At 55.5% G+C, this 19,367-nt stretch overlaps 1 protein-coding gene across 4 annotated transcripts in view; it reads left to right on the top strand.

Moving 5' to 3' along the window:
• The window catches only part of CACNA1A (calcium voltage-gated channel subunit alpha1 A), a 129,314-nt gene that overhangs the window by 89,815 nt on the left and 20,132 nt on the right, over window positions 1-19,367 (top strand). For 3 of the 4 annotated variants that reach the window (XM_059732302.1, XM_059732300.1, XM_059732303.1), the window contains exons 26-39: window positions 737-866; window positions 2,648-2,707; window positions 3,952-4,058; window positions 7,536-7,635; window positions 8,749-8,909; window positions 10,503-10,640; window positions 11,059-11,260; window positions 11,620-11,784; window positions 12,459-12,569; window positions 13,789-13,872; window positions 17,269-17,385; window positions 18,087-18,152; window positions 18,266-18,366; window positions 18,580-18,730. In XM_059732302.1, the coding sequence (XP_059588285.1) occupies window positions 737-866; window positions 2,648-2,707; window positions 3,952-4,058; window positions 7,536-7,635; window positions 8,749-8,909; window positions 10,503-10,640; window positions 11,059-11,260; window positions 11,620-11,784; window positions 12,459-12,569; window positions 13,789-13,872; window positions 17,269-17,385; window positions 18,087-18,152; window positions 18,266-18,366; window positions 18,580-18,730 (1,693 nt within the window). The remainder of the gene's footprint in view (window positions 1-736; window positions 867-2,647; window positions 2,708-3,951; window positions 4,059-7,535; window positions 7,636-8,748; window positions 8,910-10,502; window positions 10,641-11,058; window positions 11,261-11,619; window positions 11,785-12,458; window positions 12,570-13,788; window positions 13,873-17,268; window positions 17,386-18,086; window positions 18,153-18,265; window positions 18,367-18,579; window positions 18,731-19,367) is intronic. The other variant, XM_059732301.1, reaches the window with a different exon arrangement.

Below are 19,367 nucleotides of genomic sequence, written 5' to 3'. Positions count from 1 at the left end.
CAGTCCAGGATTTGGGATTAAAAGCTGGCATGGCAAGGAGGGGGGGGAGATACAGGGCTAAATGCTCCTGTTAAGTCCAGGGCGTGTCTGTGTGCCTGCATGTACAGGAACTTGGGGCCACATGGGAACATTGGCTATGTGAGGGACCCTAGGGTGCTGGGGACCTGGTGACCAGATCTGATGCAGCCACAGGGAGGAGGGAACATAGGCTGGAAGGGTCCAGGGGGTCTTGCCTGAACTGCAGGGGATGGGAGTGAGGATTCTGGGGAGAGGGGGGCAGTGATTTGAGCTGGTACCATGGAGGAGTGGGGGTGGGCATCTGAGCACTGGGGGGCTGTTTGTCAGGTCAGAGCAGGTGGGATGTTAGGCTGAATGGGCCTGTGATGAGGGCCTGGCTGCCCTGATTCGTCAGGGATTGGGGCAGGAAGAAAGGACCAGGGAGCTGGGGGGAGAGGGGGAGGCAGGGCCTCATGAAGGCAGAGGGAGGAGGGGTTGGCAAGGCCCTATAGGGATGGAGATATGGAGCAAGAAGTGAAAGAAAGACAGGGACTCAATGTGGGTGGGGGCAGCAGCCTGGGTGTTCGGCTGGGGAAGGGGGCACAGGGACCTGGGATAGGCGGGGAGGCAGGCACCCAGCGGGGGCCGGTGTCGGGCCAGGGAAGGGGGCAAGCAGGACTCCATTGGGGAGGGGTCTGTCTGACCAGCCATGCCCTGAGCACCCCATGCCTGCCCATAGCTTCCGCCGCCTGTGCCATTACATTGTGAACCTGCGCTACTTCGAGATGTGCATTCTCATGGTCATTGCTATGAGCAGTATCGCCCTGGCTGCTGAGGACCCTGTGCAGCCCAACGCCCCCCGCAACAACGTGAGTGCACCCCAGCAGTCCCCCACCCTGTCTCCCGTGAGACTTGCTGGTCCATGCCTGCTCTCCTCCCTTCCCCATTTGTCCCTGCAGGGATGAAACATGAGGATAAAAATAACCGCGAATCCAGGCCACAGCTCGCCTCATTCCCTGAGACCTGCCCAGAAGCCCAGGGGGAGCACCCCATGTCCCCACAGCACAGGACCTTGCATGGGGCAGGCTGACCTCTGTGCCCCTGGTGGCTCAGCTCTTGGGGTCCTGGGGATGTTGGGCTGGAGTTGTGGCCTGGGGCTGACTAGCGGCAATCCCCAGGATGGAGGAGAGGCATGCGGAGGGGGTAGAAATATGCCTGGAGAGGGGGGCATCCCCAGCACCAGCCTGCAGACCTGATCCTACCAATGCCCAGCTTCTGGGCAGTGCTGCAGCAGTGCTAAAGTAGGTTAGAGGGAGGCAGCCACCACCATCAGCGTCCAGCTTATGCTGCAGTTTTCTCCTGGGCCAGCTCCCATGAGGGCTGGAGGACGGGGAGAAGACAAGAACTAGGGCAGTCAATGGGGAGGAGGAGAGGGGGGAGCGGGGGGAGAATACAGCTTTCCTTGCGCTCTCCTGGCCCAATCAGCAGCACCCAGGGACCCTTCCTCTTGCACCTCAAAGCTCCCTTCTTGGATCTAGGAATTTGAAAAGGGAGATGTAGGTGGCATGGTGCCTCATCCTGTATAACACAGCATGTTGTTTTCTCCAGATACATAAGAAACTAGAAGCTTTACTCCTATGTGAGGGGTTCTGGGGTCACATTTCTCAGCTCAAGATGGAAGCAAAAACAAATATCACTTTATTCGAATATGCATTGATTTGTGTAGCCTATATTATATCATAAAAAACACAACCAGGGAAAAGAGAGTCCAGAACTGTCATTTTGTTAGGCCCATTGTCATTAGAATTAAAGGGGCATCGCTTTCAGATTCATAGAACAAACATTTCTCCTTCTCAGGTATCTTGCCAGGGCCTCCAGTCCTTCCCTGGGAGTGATTTCTGGCCCTGAGCTAACGTTAACCTGAGTTCAGTGTTTCCATCCCTGAGTTCGTGTGTTTAGCTAGAGCTCAGAACAGTCTGTAGGGCTGAGAAATAGAACCTATGTGACCAGGAGAAGCTGGCAGACAGGAGAATGGGAGAAGAAAGGGCTAGCTTGATTGGTGGAACATCAGTGCCATTCAAATAGGAGGGAGGGTCATTAAGAGCTGTGTAGTGAAGAGTTTAGTAGGAATCAGGGAGATGATAATGAGTCGTGAAGTCAGTGGACTCCCTCGCTGATGCCTGAATAGAAATGCTGCTGCTGTTGCTCCCAGGCCGTTGTTTTTCTGGGGAGATCCAGGAATCCAGGGGGGGCGGGGGGGGGGGTAGGGAATGATTGCACCACTACACTCCCACCTAGATCCACCCTGGCTCTGCCAGCCCACACAGGAGCCCAGCCCCTGGGGGACAGCCATTTCTAGGGAAGAAACAACTCCAGTGGCAAGATGGGTGGGAGGCCTACATCCATCTGCCTCTTGCAGGGTGGGTCTGGGCAGCATGTCACACATCCATCTGGGCTGTGGGGCCTAGGGGATGGTCCCTCTGGTCACTGCCTGGAGAGCAGAGCTGGACAGGTGTCAGTCAAGCCCCCTCCCCCCCCCCCCGGTCCCTCTTTGGTCCTTTAGCTTAGTCTGAGCAGAGTGTGAGATGCAGGGGCTCCGCTGGTCTCCATGCCACACCGTCAGCTTCTTCCCCACCCCCCCCCCCACCAGGTCCTGCGCTACTTTGACTATGTCTTCACGGGCGTCTTCACCTTTGAGATGGTCATTAAGGTGAGTCCAGCTGGGGTTGTGGCATCTAGGGCAGAACTGGCCAGGCAGCTGGGAGCAGAGGCTGGGTGGGAGTGGAAGGCTGCTGGGGGTCTAGGCTGCAGTGGAGTGAGTCTGGAGTCACTTCACCAGCTGCATTTACATGGGCAGAACTGTGGACTCTGTGGGGGACAGATCCACCCTGCTCCAGCATTCCAGCTTTGGGGGCACTGACCAGCCCTTTGTGACCTCCCACCCTTACATAAGAACTCCCATTTACTGGGCCAAACCCTAGGTCCACCTTACTCAGTCTCTTGTGTCCCACAACAGCAGAGGGTGAATGCTAAAAGGTGGAGTGAACTGGGCATGACCAGGGTTTCCCCCCATTCCTCTCCAACTTGCAGCCTCCAGCATTTAAGGTCTAGGAAATTCTCATTCAGAGGCTGTGTCCTTCAATCCAGTGCTCAATAGCTACTGATGGCCCTTTCCTTCAAGAATGTGTCCAACCCCTTTGTGAATCTGGCTGAACGCTCAGCTTCCACCACATCTGGTGGCAACAAGTTCTGCCCTTTAATTACACTGAGTTAAGAAGAACTTTATAGGATCCTAGAGACATCCCTTTGAGTCCAACCCCCTGCCTGCAGCAAGATCAACCTTGTCCCAACCATCCCAGACAAATCCATCATCTAAACTCTGTAAAACTGTAACCCTGACACAGCACCAGACATCACCCCAATCCTACCACAGGGAAAGCTGGGGGACTGCAGTAGCCAAAGTCCTGGTTCTGTAAAAGGTTGTTAATGTACGCTCAAGAGATGGCCTCCTCATTCACAGATTTCATAGACAATAGGGCTGGAAGGGACCTCCTAAGATCATTGGGTCCAGCCCCCTGTCCAAGGGTCAGGAAGTCAGCTAGGGTCAAAGGATCCCAGCAAGATAAGCATCCAAATGCTTGCCTGGGGAGAGATCATAACTCATAAATCCCCATGGATGTTCTTTTCATCCTTTAATATGTAAACCCTTGTCATATCCCCTCTTGAGTGTCTCTTTTAATGGGCCTGGCCTCATTAGTCTTGCCTCACATGGAATCCCCTCATGCCATGAATCACCCTTGTTGCCCTTCTTTGGACCTCCTCTAGTTCTTCTATGCCCTCTTTGAGGCCTGGGAACCAGACCTGGGCTCAGAATTGGAGGTATGGATGCCCCATGGATGGATAAAGGGGTGTAACAATCCTCTCTGTCTGGTCTTTGTCTGGGTCCCTCCACAGATGGTCGACCTGGGGCTGGTTCTCCATCAAGGTGCCTACTTCCGGGACCTGTGGAATATCCTGGACTTCATAGTAGTCAGTGGTGCCCTTGTGGCCTTTGCCTTCACGTGAGTGTTCTGTCCTCTCTCCCATTACCTCCCAGTGCCAAGGCAGGCCCCCAACCTCATGTCCTGGGCTTTCCCCCCACTGCTTGGCTCTGGATGGTGCGTGGAAATGTGGCACCCTCCCCACTACTCCCCAGGCTGTAGCATTGCTTCCAGCCCCGTCACCACCATCTGCCTGCTGTAGATCTTGCTCCAGGGCTGAGCAAACGGGGCATCTCAGTGGTCTTTCCCTGCAGGGACCCAGGGTGAGACCTGAGTAAAGGAACAGGTTCTAGTGGTCAGAGCGGGGCATCCAGACTCCTGGGTTCTCTCTCCACCCTAGATCTCTGTGGCGGGGTCTTATTCTTCCAATGTAGACCCTTTGCAGTGCCCACCCTTAAAGGGTCACCCCAAACCCATGGGTGGGGGCCCTAAAGGCTGAATCCAGCTGCCCCTCACCCTGCTGCTGAGAACTTGGGGTCCCCCCCTCCACCCACCATTAATGGCCGCCTTGTCTATTTCATCTCCTACCTGCCCATCTCTAATCAGTTTCATCCGACTGCCATTGCCAGCTTGGAGCTGTGTTGCTATTTGGGGTAACACATGTGTGTTACATGTATCTATACACACACACACACACACACACACACGGATTGTTGCTGTCCTGTGCTGCATTGCTGTGTCACTTGATCATGCCTTCTGCTCTATGCAGATCTGTGTTCTTCTGTGTTGCTTTGCCCCCACCACCAGGCTCCACTGCTGGGCCCACCCAGCTGGGGGCTCCTGGTCCCCAGGGACAGGAACTGGTTGCTACCCCAGAGCCAGCATCTACAGGCAGCCACCATGGGCCACTGTGCACTCTTTCCCCTCCTGAAACTGGAGGGACTCTGAATTAATGAGAGCAGGAGTCTCTGGCCAGCAGGACTTGGGATCAGTCCTTAAGGCCCTGCTACACATACAAATTCAAGCTGTATAGAAACCAGCTATAGAGCTGTTACAAATTTTAAAGTGCTAACTTAATACCAGGTTGGCTCTTTTTATAGCTGGATGGCCATTTTTATGGCTTGCTAATTAATTTGGGCATGGCCATGCTACATTTATTGTGCGATTCACCAGTTAATTGTGTGATAATTATTTTGCACATGTGGCCGGTCTTACTTTGACGGACTGAGATCCCAGTCCATCACCTGCAGGAAGGGAGATTAGGACCAGGCCCTTCATGCTTTTTGAGGCAGTCTCCCTGCAAAGAGACCAGACCTTTGCCAACCCAACTCCCTGCACAGACCCCAAGGCCTGCAGGCATTGTGCCCTGGGAAGGATGAGGCCTTCTGTGCAAGCCCTCCAGTACAAGGGAGGCATAGACCCCCTAGCAGGATACAAACCCCTGTCTCCATGTTCATCATCCCAGGCTCTGACTGGGGCCCAGCTGTCCCCTGCATCTACCCCCAGCTGCAGTAAGAACATCAGCAGTGCTATACTAGGTCACACTGGTTCTAGAAGGGGATATTGTTTAGTGGTTAGAGTTGGGGCTGTAGGACTTGTGGTCCTCTCCCTCCCATAAGAACACCAGCAGTGCCATACTATGTTATACTGGCTCTGGAAGGGGATGTCGCCTAGTGTTTACAGCAGGGAGCTGTAGAACTCCTGGGTATTCTTCCAACTCTGGAAGGGGATGTTGCCTAGCAGTTACAGCAGGGTCTGTAGAACTCCTGGGTTCTCTCCCCAGATCCCATAAGAGCATAAATGCCATACCAATGCTCGGTTTCACCCAGAGCCCTGTCCCTGACAGTGGCAGAAGTGGATGCTGTAGAAAGAGAGCATGGAACTGGGTATCTCTAGAGTGATCCATCTCTTATTAACACCCTCACAGCCCCCTCCTGTGACAATGAATTCCACACGCTAACAACACGTGGCTTTAAAAAATCCTTACTCTTATGAGTTTCAAATCTGTCGCCTACTCATTCCAGCTGGTGTCTCCTTGTTCTAGTGTCCTGGGACTGGGTGAACAACAGCTCCCTGCTCTCTTGGTCCACACCCTTCATGATTTTATAGACCTGCAACTCTGGCCTGAGTGCTCCTGGCGCCCGAGTTCTGCACAGCCCCAGACATCAGGCCGGGGCAATGGGCATGGGGTCAGCCTCTGGTGGTGCCTATCAGGGCATGTTGTGTGTGCACAGGATTGTCTCTTACTTCTCCTTGTCTCTCCCCTCTCGCTGCCTGGTGCAATAGGAGCAGCTCACGGTAAAGTGTCTCTGTCTCTGCCATAGCTCCCCCACTGTCTGTCTGTGTGTTTCTCTGTTTCCATGTGCCCACTGCTTTAACTGGAAGAATGTGGCCCTCCTGTGCTCAGGCCAGGCTCTGCCAGCTGCCCTCCAGGTCTTGGTACTGGAGCAGAACTCCCCAAGGGGATATGTCCTTCCACTCCCCCCTGCCCCTATGGCAGCAGGGCTCTGGGAGCCAGGACACCTGGGTTCTCTTCCCTGCCCCAGCAGAAAATATTGCCTGGTGGCCAGTAGCTATCTAGCAGCAACAGAACAAAGGAGCCCAAGAGGCAGGACTCCTGGGTTCTCTCCCAGCTCTGGAAGGGGATGTTGCCTAGTGGTTACAGTGTGGGTGGGGAGGGGTCATAGGACTCCTGGGTTCTCTCTCCAACTCCCAGAGGGAGTGGAATCTCAGAGGGCCGACACAGTGGATTCAATGCCAGGACTCCTGGGGTTCTAGTCCCAGCCCCAAGCAGAAGTGTGGCCAAGTGGGTGGAGTGGGCAGAGTAAATGGTGGGGAAAGAGGTGGGAGCTGAGACTCCAGGTTGCTGTACATGCCTTTGCCCTGAACTCCCCTAGTGGCCTTGGGGTGAGTCCCAGCTCCATTCCATGCCTCAGTTTCCCCAGCTGTAAGCTGGGGCTAATTGCACCTCCTCTGTGAGAGCTGACAGGAGCTGTGGAGGGCAGTTCTCTCCCCCACATGGGAGCCTCTTTCCCTGCCCAGGGTCTCTGGGGCAGTGCTGTCCAAGGGGGATGGGAACTGGGGAGGAGGTGGGTGTGCCAGAGCCAAGAGTATTGCCAGCCAGGAGAGTCCAGGTCTCCCTGCTCCCAGGCTGGACACTCACTGCAGCTTCCCTGCAGCTCAAAACCTGCATGGAGGGAAAGGAGCACCAGTGACTATGTAGCAGGGATCAGGGCCTCACATGGCCTTCTTCGGGCTCCATTGGCCTATAGAACCAGCTGGGGGCTATTCCCTGAAACCCCCCCTCTCCTCCTACCACTGAGTAGAGACTTGGTGGGATGGCTGGACAGACTGATGAACCATCTGGGTTGCCCTGGGTGGACAGAGTGCAGAAGCTGGGGGGTGGCTAGGAGGATGGAGAGGCAGGGAATGGATGGATGGGTAGGTGGGACAGATGGAGGGAGGAGTGGATGGATGCAAGGTGGATGCAGAGAGTTTCTGTCTCCATCTCACCCCCTTCCCTTCCCCCTTATCTCCCTCCTGCAAATCTCTTCTCAGCAGTGGCAGCAAAGGGAAGGACATCAACACCATCAAATCCCTCCGTGTTCTCCGTGTCCTTCGGCCCCTCAAAACAATTAAGCGGCTGCCCAAGCTCAAGGTACCAGGATTTGGGGGGCCATGCAGTCCTGGTGGCTGGAGAGGGTGGGTGGGAGCTGCCAGGGACTTGATGGATGGGACTGGGGGAAGGTGTAGGGGAAGGAGGGGAATAGAGCTGGGCCTGGGAGATGCAGGGCCCAGGGACTAGTCCTAGTTCTGTGGGGAGTGGGGACTAATGGTGAGAGCTGGGGGAGAAATGGCAAGCTGAGATCTGGGTTCTCTTCTCAGCTCTGGGAAGAGGCTGGGGGGCAGGTTGGGAGTCTGGATGCCTGGGTTCTATTCCCACCCCTGTCACTGCCCTCAAGGTGGGCAGGTCACTTTTCTGTCTGGAACCCCGCTCCCCAGTCCTGTCTCTCTGTCCTCTTGGTATTTAACCCCTTGAGAACCAGCCAGGTAGTAAAGATCAGGGGTAGCTCAATGGGCTGGGATGGGCAGCAGTCATCCTGCCTCAACTGGGTGGTTCTCTGCCCCACAAGGTCCCAGCCAGTGCCCTGATACCAGCTTCGACCGTGCGGATCCTAGCTGGCACCCAGACCCCTGCCAGGGTCACATCCCACTAGTGGCCAGGAGCTGTCTAGCAGCAGCAGATCAAAGGAACCCAGAAGGCAGGACTCCTGGATTCTCTCCCAGCTCTGGAAGGGGATGTTGCCTAGTGATTGTAGTAGGACTCCTGGGTTTTCTCCCCACCTTTGCAAGGGGATGTTGCCTAGTGGTTACAGCAGGGGGGTTCATAGGACTCCTGGGTTCTCTCCCCAACTCCCATAAGAATATCAGCAGTGCCACACTACGTTACACTGGCTCTGGAATGAGTGTTGTCTAGTAGTTATAGTACTCCTGGTTTCTCTCCCAGCTCTGGAATGGGATGTTGCCTAGTGCCCCGGGGGCACTGCCCTGACCATCCCCTCCAGAGTCCCCTCTAGTGCCCTGACCCTCCCCCCCCAGGGTCCTGCCTGGCATCCTGACTCCCCTTGGGATCTCACCCCATGCCATGACTTCCACCCCCTTGGGTCCTAGCTGACACCCTGATCCCCTCAACATCTCATCCTATGCCCTGACTGTCCGCCTCGGGATCCTTCCTGGCACCCTGATCCCCACCCCCCCATGCTTCCGGCAGGCTGTCTTCGACTGTGTGGTGAACTCCCTGAAGAACGTACTCAACATCCTCATCGTCTACATGCTCTTCATGTTCATCTTCGCTGTGGTGGCTGTGCAGCTCTTCAAGGGCAAGTTCTTCTACTGCACCGATGAGTCCAAGGAGTTTGAGAATGACTGCAGGTGTGAGACCCCCCACTCCCCCTGGCTTTGCTACTAAGCCAGGGGCCTAGTGCTGTATTAATCCGTTTAAGATCAAAGCAGAAGCAAATAGAACTTTATCAGAACATCCACGAATCTGCCAGATTCTATATTAAGCTTAAAACACCGCAAGCTAGGCCAGATATAGTCCAAGGACAGGGTTTCATGAGTCCTGCTGTCATTATCGTTAAATATTCATTTCTTATTTGGTGTCATAAAACAAAATCTAACCTCTAGTGTCTTGATGGGGCCTCCAATGCTTCATGGTCAGATATCTCCATGCCTGAGTTAATGTTTACCTGAGTTTGTGCGATCAGACCCGAGTTAAAGTTTCTTAGCTGGAGGTAAAAACCATCTTCTGCAGGGCTGTGCAATAAAAGAGAGAAATAGTTTGCCAAGTTAGTTTGAAGTCAGTCAGAAGGCCAGGTAGAGGTGCACCTTTATAGACCAACTAAATAAGATACATATATGGAGAGAGAGAATGCTTTTGTGAACCCAAGTTCACTTCAACATAGTGTGAAAGCTTTGAGTAATGGAAAATCAAGAACATAGAGAGCAGAATGCAGGTCAATGGCTTGAAGTTGTAACAACGTTGGTGTAGGCTGGATGTCAGAGAAAAAATCTTCTCTTTTAGAGCAGGGAGGCCATGAAATAGATGTCAGGGAAGCTGTGGACTCCATCACTGGAGGGGTTCAAGGAGAGGTTGGACAAACACTGGGTGGGGATGATCTAGGTGCAGTGATGCCTGTGTACTGCCATGAGGATTTTCCAGGCTTCTGGGATTTGTTGGTTGTGGAATGGGCATGGGAGGGAATTCCACCCCCTGCCCTTGGTGCTATAGGTGTCAGGGGGGTTTTAAACCTTCCTCAGAGGCATTGGGTGTTGGCTGCAGCCCAGGTTGGGGATGGTGACTGGGCTGGGCCAATGATCCTGCTGGGACTCAACTGGGCTAGGGTGTCTTGCCCCTGTGCTCAAGCTTATGCTGGGATCAAGAAGGAATTTACCCCTCTGCTCAGATTGATCCAGACTGGAGGGGTTTTGCTTTCCTCTGCAGCGGGGACACGGCCTCTGCCTGGGATCTCTTGAGTGTGTATTAAAACTGTATCTAGCAGCAGGACATTGGCTGCCATGGTCCACCTGCTTTTCTGGTGGGAGGGTTCAGTGTCATGTTTAGTGCTGTGTCAGGGTCAACGGCAGTTTTACAAAGAGTTTAGGTAATAGATTTGTCTGACATGGTTTAGGCAGTGCTGATCCTGCCTCAGGCAGGCTGTATTGAACTAGATGTGATCTCTGGAGCTCCCTGCCAGCCTGACATCTCTATGAGTCTCTATGATTTCTGTGATTCTCTTTCGTTCTCTATGACTCTCTGTGATTTCTGTGAACCCCATTAAAAAGGGGAAAGGGTCGCTAACACCAGTGGAGTGACAAGATTAGCAAAAAACTGTTAGATTACGTGAACCATGAATCCATGGACTTTCTCAGCACTGCCTGAATAGATGCCACTGCCCCTCCCAGGCAATTGGTTTGAAGTCTGGGTGGAACAGGGATCAAAGGGGGGTTCCTTTTTGTCCCCAGAGGCGAGTACCTGGTCTACGAGAAAGATGAAGTGAAGGCAGAGAAGCGGGAGTGGAAGAAGTACGAGTTCCACTACGACAACGTGCTGTGGGCACTCCTTACCCTCTTCACCGTCTCCACAGGAGAAGGCTGGCCTCAGTAAGCACCAGGCCCCCTAACCACACCGCGACTGGGGTGGGATCCTGGCCATGCCAGGATGGCTTTGCTGATAGGGTCTAGTGGGGTCTAGGGTCTCCGGATACTTGGGTTCTATCCTCAGCTGAGGCTCGCCTGCTCTGTGATGGGACGGGTAGAACATGGGGCTGGGACTCAGACACCTGGGTTCTTTCCCAGCTGTGCATCTCACCTGCTTTGTGACCAGAGCTGGCAGTGGAAATGGATGTGTATTTACACCTGTGATCTAGCCCCAGCCCCACCTTTATAGCAGGAATTTCCGAGGCTGTTGGGAGGGTATTTTTATAGGGTGCTGCAATGCCTCTCCTCTCTCCTTCCTCTCTTTCTCTGAGATATTTCCACCTTCCTTCCTCCCCCCCCACCCCCTTACAACCTTTTTCAGAGTCCTCAAGCACTCAGTGGATGCCACATATGAGAACCAGGGCCCCAGCCCTGGATATCGCATGGAGATGTCCATTTTCTACGTGGTTTACTTTGTGGTCTTCCCCTTCTTCTTTGTCAACATTTTTGTGGCTTTGATCATCATCACATTCCAGGAGCAGGGAGACAAGATGATGGAGGAATACAGCCTGGAGAAGAATGAGGTGGGGCCTGGTGGCCGGGGTCAAGAGGGAAGGGCTCATCAGGGGGCTGTAGAGCCAGAGTTGTGGATATGGGGTAAAATCCCTTGCAGGGTAACATGTGGCTCTTCTCTGCCTGGCAGGGTTCATCTGCCCAACAAAGGGGCAGGATCAGGGGGTTAGCTAAGCAAGCAGAGAGCTTGCTCCTTGCTAGCACCTCCCAGATCCTATATCATATTTCCCTGGGGAGCAGGACACAGCTCTCAATCCCCCTCCCTCCCATGGCACCTGACACCAGCATCTCATGGGCTGGGCCAGGCTGGCTGTGGATCCCTGTCTCTGCCACCACCCCAGCTGCATCGTGTGTTTCCCATCTTCCACAGAGAGCCTGCATTGACTTTGCCATCAGTGCCAAGCCCCTGACACGCCACATGCCCCAGAACAAGCAGAGCTTCCAGTACCGCATGTGGCAATTTGTGGTATCCCCACCCTTTGAGTACACCATCATGGCCATGATTGCCCTCAACACTGTTGTCCTCATGATGAAGGTGAGTTCCCCTCTATCCCTGCTAAGTTGGAGACTGACATCCCCCCACCCATGGATGGATCTAGGATTTTGAAGAGGGCGGAGGCTGCAGATAGCATGGTCCCCCATCAGGTTTGATGCAAAGCCTATTTCTATCTGGTTAGAAAGAAACAAAAAGTTTGCTAATTAGCCTAGGGCTCTGTTAGAGCATGAGACCTGCCATTTCCTGGGTCAGACCCTAGTTCCTTCTTGGTCGCTTGTCATCAGGCAACAGGAGAAAGCAGATACTGGAAGGGAGAGTGAACTGGGTCTGACCAGGGATTTTTTCTCCCCTCACTTTTTCTCTCTCACTTGCAACCTCCAGCATTTAAGGTCTAGTACAAGGATTTTCAATCCTTGGGCCGTGGCTCAGTGCCGGGCCGTGGCCGGTCAACTACCAGTCCACAGCATGGTCAGCTGCCGGACCGGGAGTGGCTGCAGACTGGCAAACCATGGCCCCCCCCAGAGCTGGGCAGAGCGGCCACGGTTCCTTCTGTGGGGCCCACGGCAGCACAGGGTTTGGCCCACCAGGAGTCAAAGGAGGGCGGGGGGGGCCAACTGCACCAATGTACTCCCTCAGATCTGCCCCTGCCACTGCTCCTCTTGCCACAAGGGATCCGTGGCCCCACCATGCTCACCCATGACTCTTCGTCCCAGTTCTATGGAGCCTCAGACGCCTACGAGAATGTACTCAAGATGTTCAACAATGTCTTCACTTCACTCTTCTCCCTCGAGTGCTTGCTGAAGATCATGGCTTTCGGGGTGCTGGTAAGTACTTGCCTTGGCTGGCTGTATATGAGAGAAGCCTGAGGCTGCCAAGGAGAGGAAGGGTGGAGCCTGGTCTTTTCTGCTTCTAGCCCCTTTCCTGCTGGCCCAGCCCCACTGTGGGCTTTTCACGTGTCCTCTGTGCGAGCCTCACAGCTGCTCTGGGCAACGTGGGATGAGGAGCAGGGCCATGTTCATAGAATCCTAGAGACGTGGGGCTGAAACAGATCTGCTGAGATCACATCTAGTCCAACCCCCTCCTAGGGCAGGATCAGCTCTAACCAGCCCATCCCATACAAAGCCATTGTCCCACCTCTTAGCAACGCTACACCATCAAAGCAGGGGCAGGGGGAAGACCGGTTGGCCAGTGCTGGCGCCCCACCCCCACTCTTAGCTGCACCTGAAGACTCCTTGGAAAGGAGGGGGCCCAATGCCAGGACTGTTCACTTGGGGGTCTGAACAGCCACAGTGCAATTTGCTGTGGATATAGTGTGGCTTGTAGGGGAGAGGCAGAGGAAGGAAAGAAGAACTATGGCCTTCACGAGAGGGCAGGGAAAGCCAAGGATCGTCCCTTCAGCCTCTGCTGAGCTATGATCCTGTTCTCACCCAGTCCCTCATGCTGTGTCCTGGCTCCATCTGTCCATCTGCCCCGGGGCAGCTTGGGTGGAGGGATACAGGAAGGTTGGGAGTGCAGGGATGAGGGGACATGGTTCCTTCTCCAAGTATTGTGGCCTTAACTGGAAGGGGCCCAGGGCAGCCACTGAGTTCTGTTTCTGTGTGTCTATTTCTTTTGTTGTTAGTGTCCATCTGTCTGTCTGGGCCAAGGCTGGGGCATCCCTGGGGCTGGGGCAGGTCCCAGCAGTGCCCTCCAAGAACCTGCTGGGGGCAGAGCCCCTGGGATCAATACTGCTAAGAGCAAGATCCACATGGATCACAGCTGCCTTAGATGGAGCCACCCAGGCACAGACTTGGCCTCCCTTTCATTACTGCTCCCCCCATGCAGTCAGAATCAGGCCCCTTCTCTCCCCAAAACTAACCCTTTCACCCCCATCCCCAGATCCCTCAGAGTCTAGAGGAAAGGTAACCTGGCTCCCCCCAGGGTGGTAGGGGTTTGGAGGGGGGCCTCTGTCTTCGTTGCTGTGGCTTCCGTGGTGGTGTCGTGGCTGTGGGTGCTGTGTGCCCGTTCCTTTTTCGTCCCTTGTTTCTGTTTTTTCCTTTCTAGAATTATTTCCGTGATGCCTGGAATATCTTTGATTTTGTCACAGTGCTGGGTAGCATCACAGACATCTTAGTGACGGAGTTCGGGGTAAGTGCCAGCATGCTGCCACCATCCCCAGCTCTTGAACACAGGGGGGAGGGCATCCAATGTAGGGTCCCTGGTGCTCCATCGCCATGGCTCTAGGCTGCTGGAGCCAGGAGGAGGAGACCCAGAGGAGTGGGGAGGGGGGTATGTGCAACTAGGCTAAGGACACAGGAGGACATGCCATGGGGATACAAGAACCTGGGAGGCTTTGGATGCCAAACTGACAGCCCTGGAAGGCAGGTGGCTCCCACCTGGAATGGGCTGAGTCTGGAGTCACTCAGAGGCATTGGTGTATATGAAAAGGAGGCTTTTTCCGCTCCAGGGCATTGCGGTGAGGCTGGAGCCAGCCTGTGGGACTAGGGGCTGCTTTCCATCTCCGTGCCCTTCCCATGCAGCCTCGTGGGCTTGGTGATGGCCACGGGGTGGCCACAGGTCCCTCTCCACAGCTGCTGGAGGGCCAAGGCTGGACCCTGGGGAGCCCCCCCAGCCTCAAGCAGGGCAGGGGAGGGGGATGGGGGCCAGGTGGGCTGCGGGTGCTGTATAACGACTGTGTCTCTTGTCTTATCTTCTTTCCATGCTGTCCCTTTATACTGTGCTCACTGCCACTGCCATCCAATCACAATGCACTATGGCAACTCCATGTGTCCATCCATGACTGGTCTGTGTGTCCGTGCCAACTGCCCGTCCGTCCTCCCCCTCCTCCTCCCCCACCCTGGATATCTGCCCCTGGTTGTCTCCTGCACCGTGGCACAATTGCCCCTCCCCCCACAACTCCCTGTGCCCCTCCTCATCTCACCATCACCATCCAGAATCCGGTTGGTTTAGGCTGTTTTGGGAGCTGTAATGCGGCCCACCCTGCCTTCACCCCCTTCAGCCCTGGCCATGTGGCATGCTGACTACTAGGCCTCATGCCTCTCCCTCCATCCGTCCTCTATTTCCTAGCCCTGGGACTTTCGGGAGCAGAGCTCATAAGCTGTCCTGGCTGCATCTCATAGCAGAGAAGGAGCAATGTGTCCTGGGTCTGGGAAGGGGGAATGGTGTGTCCCGGAGCAAGCAGAGGGCTAGAGCCATGGACAGATCCACAACAGAGGTCCCCAAACCCATGGGTCCCACAGGTGGGGGGGAGATAGAGCACCTGTGGTTTTTGCAGAGGTGACCAGGCACAAACGCCCACCCCAGGATGGTCTGCATGCAGCCGCCACCTGATGTAGGGTGTATTAACCACCCCCCCCCCCGGCCCCATTGGCTCAGATTCAGGCCCCTTTTCTCCAACTTGGGTCCCTGAGAGCCCCACAATTAATCCTTTCACAACTCTCCACCCCAAGATCCTCAGATCTGGGATGTCTGGGGCTGGCCATGGACCTGCGGACTTCATTAGAAGGGATCCGCCCAGGGCTGGGGGACCTAGTGGGCATAGGTCAGAGTAGCACAGGGCATCTGACAGGGTGAGGAAAGGAATGGGGGATCCTGGAAGATCTTCCTTGAGGGGAAGGGGGTCTCTGCCCTGCCCCTTCTCTCTGCCCCCCTTGTCTTTCTCTGGGGGATTTAGCCCCATGCTCCTGCATGTGCCCTGCTTCCAGCCCCTTTCTGCCCAGTGCAATGTCTCAGCCAACCTGGCATCCTGGTCAAGAGGTGCCATGCATGCCCCCCACAGCCCTCAGACCCACAGGAAGGGTGGCACACAGCTCTGGGGCCACCTATGCCAGGGGGAGGGGTGCAGGCCCTGCATCCTCACAGGCACTGGGGATCTCCAGGCTGTCCGTTGCATGATGCTTCCGCCCAGAGCATGGCTAGGGCATCACATGTGTCACAGTCCCAGGGCATGTTCTACGACCCCGGCCCCATGTGTGGTGTGACCTGGGTCCCGTAATGTCGCATGAGTTTCATGGCATGTGTGGAAGACCACACCTGACCCCCCCCCCCAGCTGCTGGATGCTTCTGGGGTGGGATTAGAATCTGCATTCCTGGTGCAGGTCCTGGTCTCCAGCTGGGGTCAAGTGAGGCATGAGCCACCACCCACTTGCCAGGTCCAAGTTCCTCTCCCAGGGGTGGCCTGGAGACTTCTAGGGAGCCAAGGTCAAAGGTTATGCCAGGCTTTTTTGGCCCAAAAGCCCCCCCAAAAGATTATGAAGGCTCTGCAGCTTCCATTCCCCTAACCCAGGCTTGTGGGGGGCTAGACCCAAGCCCCAGGGTCTCCCCAGCTATGCACCATCCCCCCCCACACCCCACAAATACATCAGGTCCAGGGGGAAATAAGGCCTTGCCCATGCCTCTCTCACCCCCCCAGCCAGTCACAAGGGAGCATTGCGGTGTGGGGCATGATGCATTTGCCAACCCCTTGCCAGCTCTGTCCCTGTCCCCCCATCCCTATACCTCTCACACGCCCACCCTCGGGGTCTTGCTGGCTGCGTGTGCATGGTCTGTGCTGGGCCACGTGTCCTGCTTGTGTCTGGAAAGATCAGTGCATTTGGTTGTGGGAGATTTGACAGCCCCCCCCCCCTTCCATGGGACCATCTGAGCTTCCTTGGGGACCCCCCTGTGCCAGAGAGGAGGCCGGGAGGGGCATCTAGCTGGTCCCCTCCTTCTACCTCTGTAGGACTGGCTGTCCTTGCCCTTATTTGATGGTGGTGCTGATTGGTTTCTCACTCTCCTTAATGACTCCAATGAATGATCTGATCCTTGCTGTGCTCCACAGTTGGGATCTGTTTTCTCGTTAGTTAGGGCCCGGCTGGCTTCTAATGGTGCTCCAGCCTTGCTGGTTTCTCCAGCTCAGGGGGGTTTCTCTAGGGCTCAGGGCTGGGTTCATGGTTATGAGTTCCCAGCCCCTGGCTTCCTTCCTGGCAATGATGTGCTGGGGAAGAGGCCATAGGCTCTGTGGTGCCAGCTGGGTGAGCTCCACAGTGGCATCCTGGTTTGCTTATGGTGTGCTCCATGATGTCAGCCTGGCTTGCTCCTGGCTCACTCTGCGGTACCAGCCGAACTTGTTCCTGGTGCCTGTGATGCCAGCCCAGCTTGCTCACAGCTCTGTCCATGGTGCCAGCTTGGCTCACTCCTGGTGAGTTTGCTGGTGCCAGCCTGGCTTGTTCACAGTGCTCTGTGGTGACAGCCCAGTTTACACCCATTTTGCTCTGGTGTCAGCCTGATTTGCTCCCAGTGCCCTTTTGTTGCCAGCCCAGCTCACTCTGCGGTGACATCCTGGCTCCTTCCTGGAGCCCTGTGGTGCCAGCTTGGCTTGCTCACAGCTCGCCCTGAAGTGCCAATCCTCACACCAACACCCCATGGTGCAAGTCCAGCCTGTTCCTGGTGCCCCATGGTGCCAGCCTGGCACAGTCCCGGTGCTCCTTTGTGCTGGCCCCGGTGGCTCATGGCAGCTCTGCTCTTGTCCCCTTATGTCCGCAGAACAACTTCATCAACCTGAGCTTCCTGCGGCTGTTCCGTGCTGCCCGCCTCATCAAGTTGCTGCGCCAGGGCTACACCATCCGCATCCTGCTCTGGACCTTCGTGCAGTCCTTCAAGGTGCCTGGGTGCGGGTGGGGGACAGGGGGCAGAGCAGGGGTCCCCCTTGCGGCCCAGCTTAGGGTGGGGGGCATCCATGTGTATTGCCTAACCCCGCCTGCCCTCAGTCGGTCTCTCTGTCCCCATCTGCCACCCTTTTGTCTGTCTGTCCTTATCCACCACCCAGTCAGTCTCTAAGTCAGTCCCTGGTCAATTCGTCTGTCCCTAAGTGCCCCTGGTCAGGCTGTCTGTCCCTGCCCACCCCTGGTCAGCCAGTCAGCCTGTCTGTCCCGGTCTGTACTCAGTCAGTCTCTTTGTCCCTATCCGACCCCAGTTGGTCTGTGTCCACATCCACCCTTGGTTGGTCTTTTTGTCTGTCTGTCCCCATCTGTCCTTGGTTAGTTTGTCTGTCTGTCCCTGTCTGCCCTTGGTCAGTCAGTCTCTCTCTCCCTGTCCATCCCTGGTTGCTCTGTCAGTCTGTCCACATTCACCCTCAGTCAGTCTGTCCCTGTCTGTCCTCATTCAGTCTGGTCAGTTGGTCTGTCTGTTCCTGTCCACTCTTGATCAGTCTGTCTGTCTGTCCCCATTTGTCCCTGGTTGGTATGTCTGTCTCTTCCCACCTGCCCTCCTTGAGTCTGGGGCTTAGTAGCTAATGTGTGGAGCAGGGGTCTGGGATTGGGAGGGCAGGGGCTGCTGGGAGTGACGCGTGCCCATCCCCTCAGGCCCTGCCCTACGTCTGCCTGCTGATCGCCATGCTTTTCTTCATCTATGCCATCATTGGCATGCAGGTGAGGCCTGGTGCCCAGAAGATTGGGGCGGGGGGTGGGCGGGCAACTTCAGGGCCCAGGGTATCATGTGGATCCCAACCCATCGCTGCCCTCCAATCCCCGGGCCACCGCAGGTGTTCGGGAACATTGGCATCGATGACAAGGACGATGAGTCAGCCATCACGGAGCACAACAACTTCCGCACCTTCTTCCAGGCCCTCATGCTGCTCTTCAGGTGAGAACCCCTCTACCTCCCGCAGCTGGACCCTGGGGTGAGGGACCCCTGTGTGCACAGTTGTTGGGTTCCACCCCAGAGGTGGCTGTATCAGCTGGGACAAGGGGGTCCTTCTCTATGTACAGCTGCTAGCTCCACCCCAGAGGTGGCTGCATGGAGACCTGGGGGAGGGTTGCTCCCACCCCTCCTAATGCCCCTCCCCCTCCCGGGCAGGAGTGCCACAGGCGAGGGTTGGCAGGAGATCATGCTATCCTGCCTGAGCGGAAAGCCATGTGATGAGAACTCGGGCATCATGGAGCACGAATGTGGCAATGAGTTCGCCTACTTCTACTTTGTCTCCTTCATCTTCCTCTGCTCCTTCCTGGTGAGGCCCATGTGGACAGGGGCAGGATGCAAATGTGTGTGTGAGCATGTCTCAGGAATGCTGGGGACGTGTGTGTGCAAGGATCCTATGTGTGTTGTTTGTGTTTGGCTCTATGTAAAGCAGGGAGGATGTTGCCATGTGCGAGCTGCAGGGGGTGTGGGCACCCAGATCACATGTGTTATACATAGTGTTCTGTGTAAAGGGGGAGGTTGCCATGCGTGAGCTTCAGGTGCGTTTTGGCAGGAATGTGTGCACCCAGATCATGTATGTGTTACATGTGTAGTGCTATCTATAAAAGGGTAGGAGTTGCCCCATGTGTGTGCTGGCAGGGGTGTATGCCCCAGATCGTGTGTTACATGTGGTGCTTTATGTAAAGGGGTAGGGGTTGCCATGTGTGTGGCTGTCACGGGTGTGTGCCCCCGATCACGTGTTATGTGTTTGGTGCTCTGTGTAAAGGAGCCAGGAGGGATGTGCCATGTGTGAACTGCAGGCATGTACTGGCAGGGGTGTATGTATCCTGATCATGTGTGTTATGTGGGGTGTTCTGTCTAAAGGGGCAGGGGTTGCCATGCATGTGCCAGCAGGGGTGTGTGCCCCCTGCTTATGTGTTATGTATGTGGGGCTCCATGTAAAGGAG

This window comes from Alligator mississippiensis, chromosome 8 (assembly GCF_030867095.1).
Source record: "Alligator mississippiensis isolate rAllMis1 chromosome 8, rAllMis1, whole genome shotgun sequence".
Classification (NCBI taxonomy): Eukaryota; Metazoa; Chordata; order Crocodylia; family Alligatoridae; genus Alligator; species Alligator mississippiensis.
The sequence above is the reverse complement of the archived record's forward strand: the minus strand, read 5'-3'. Positions and strand labels throughout refer to the sequence as shown.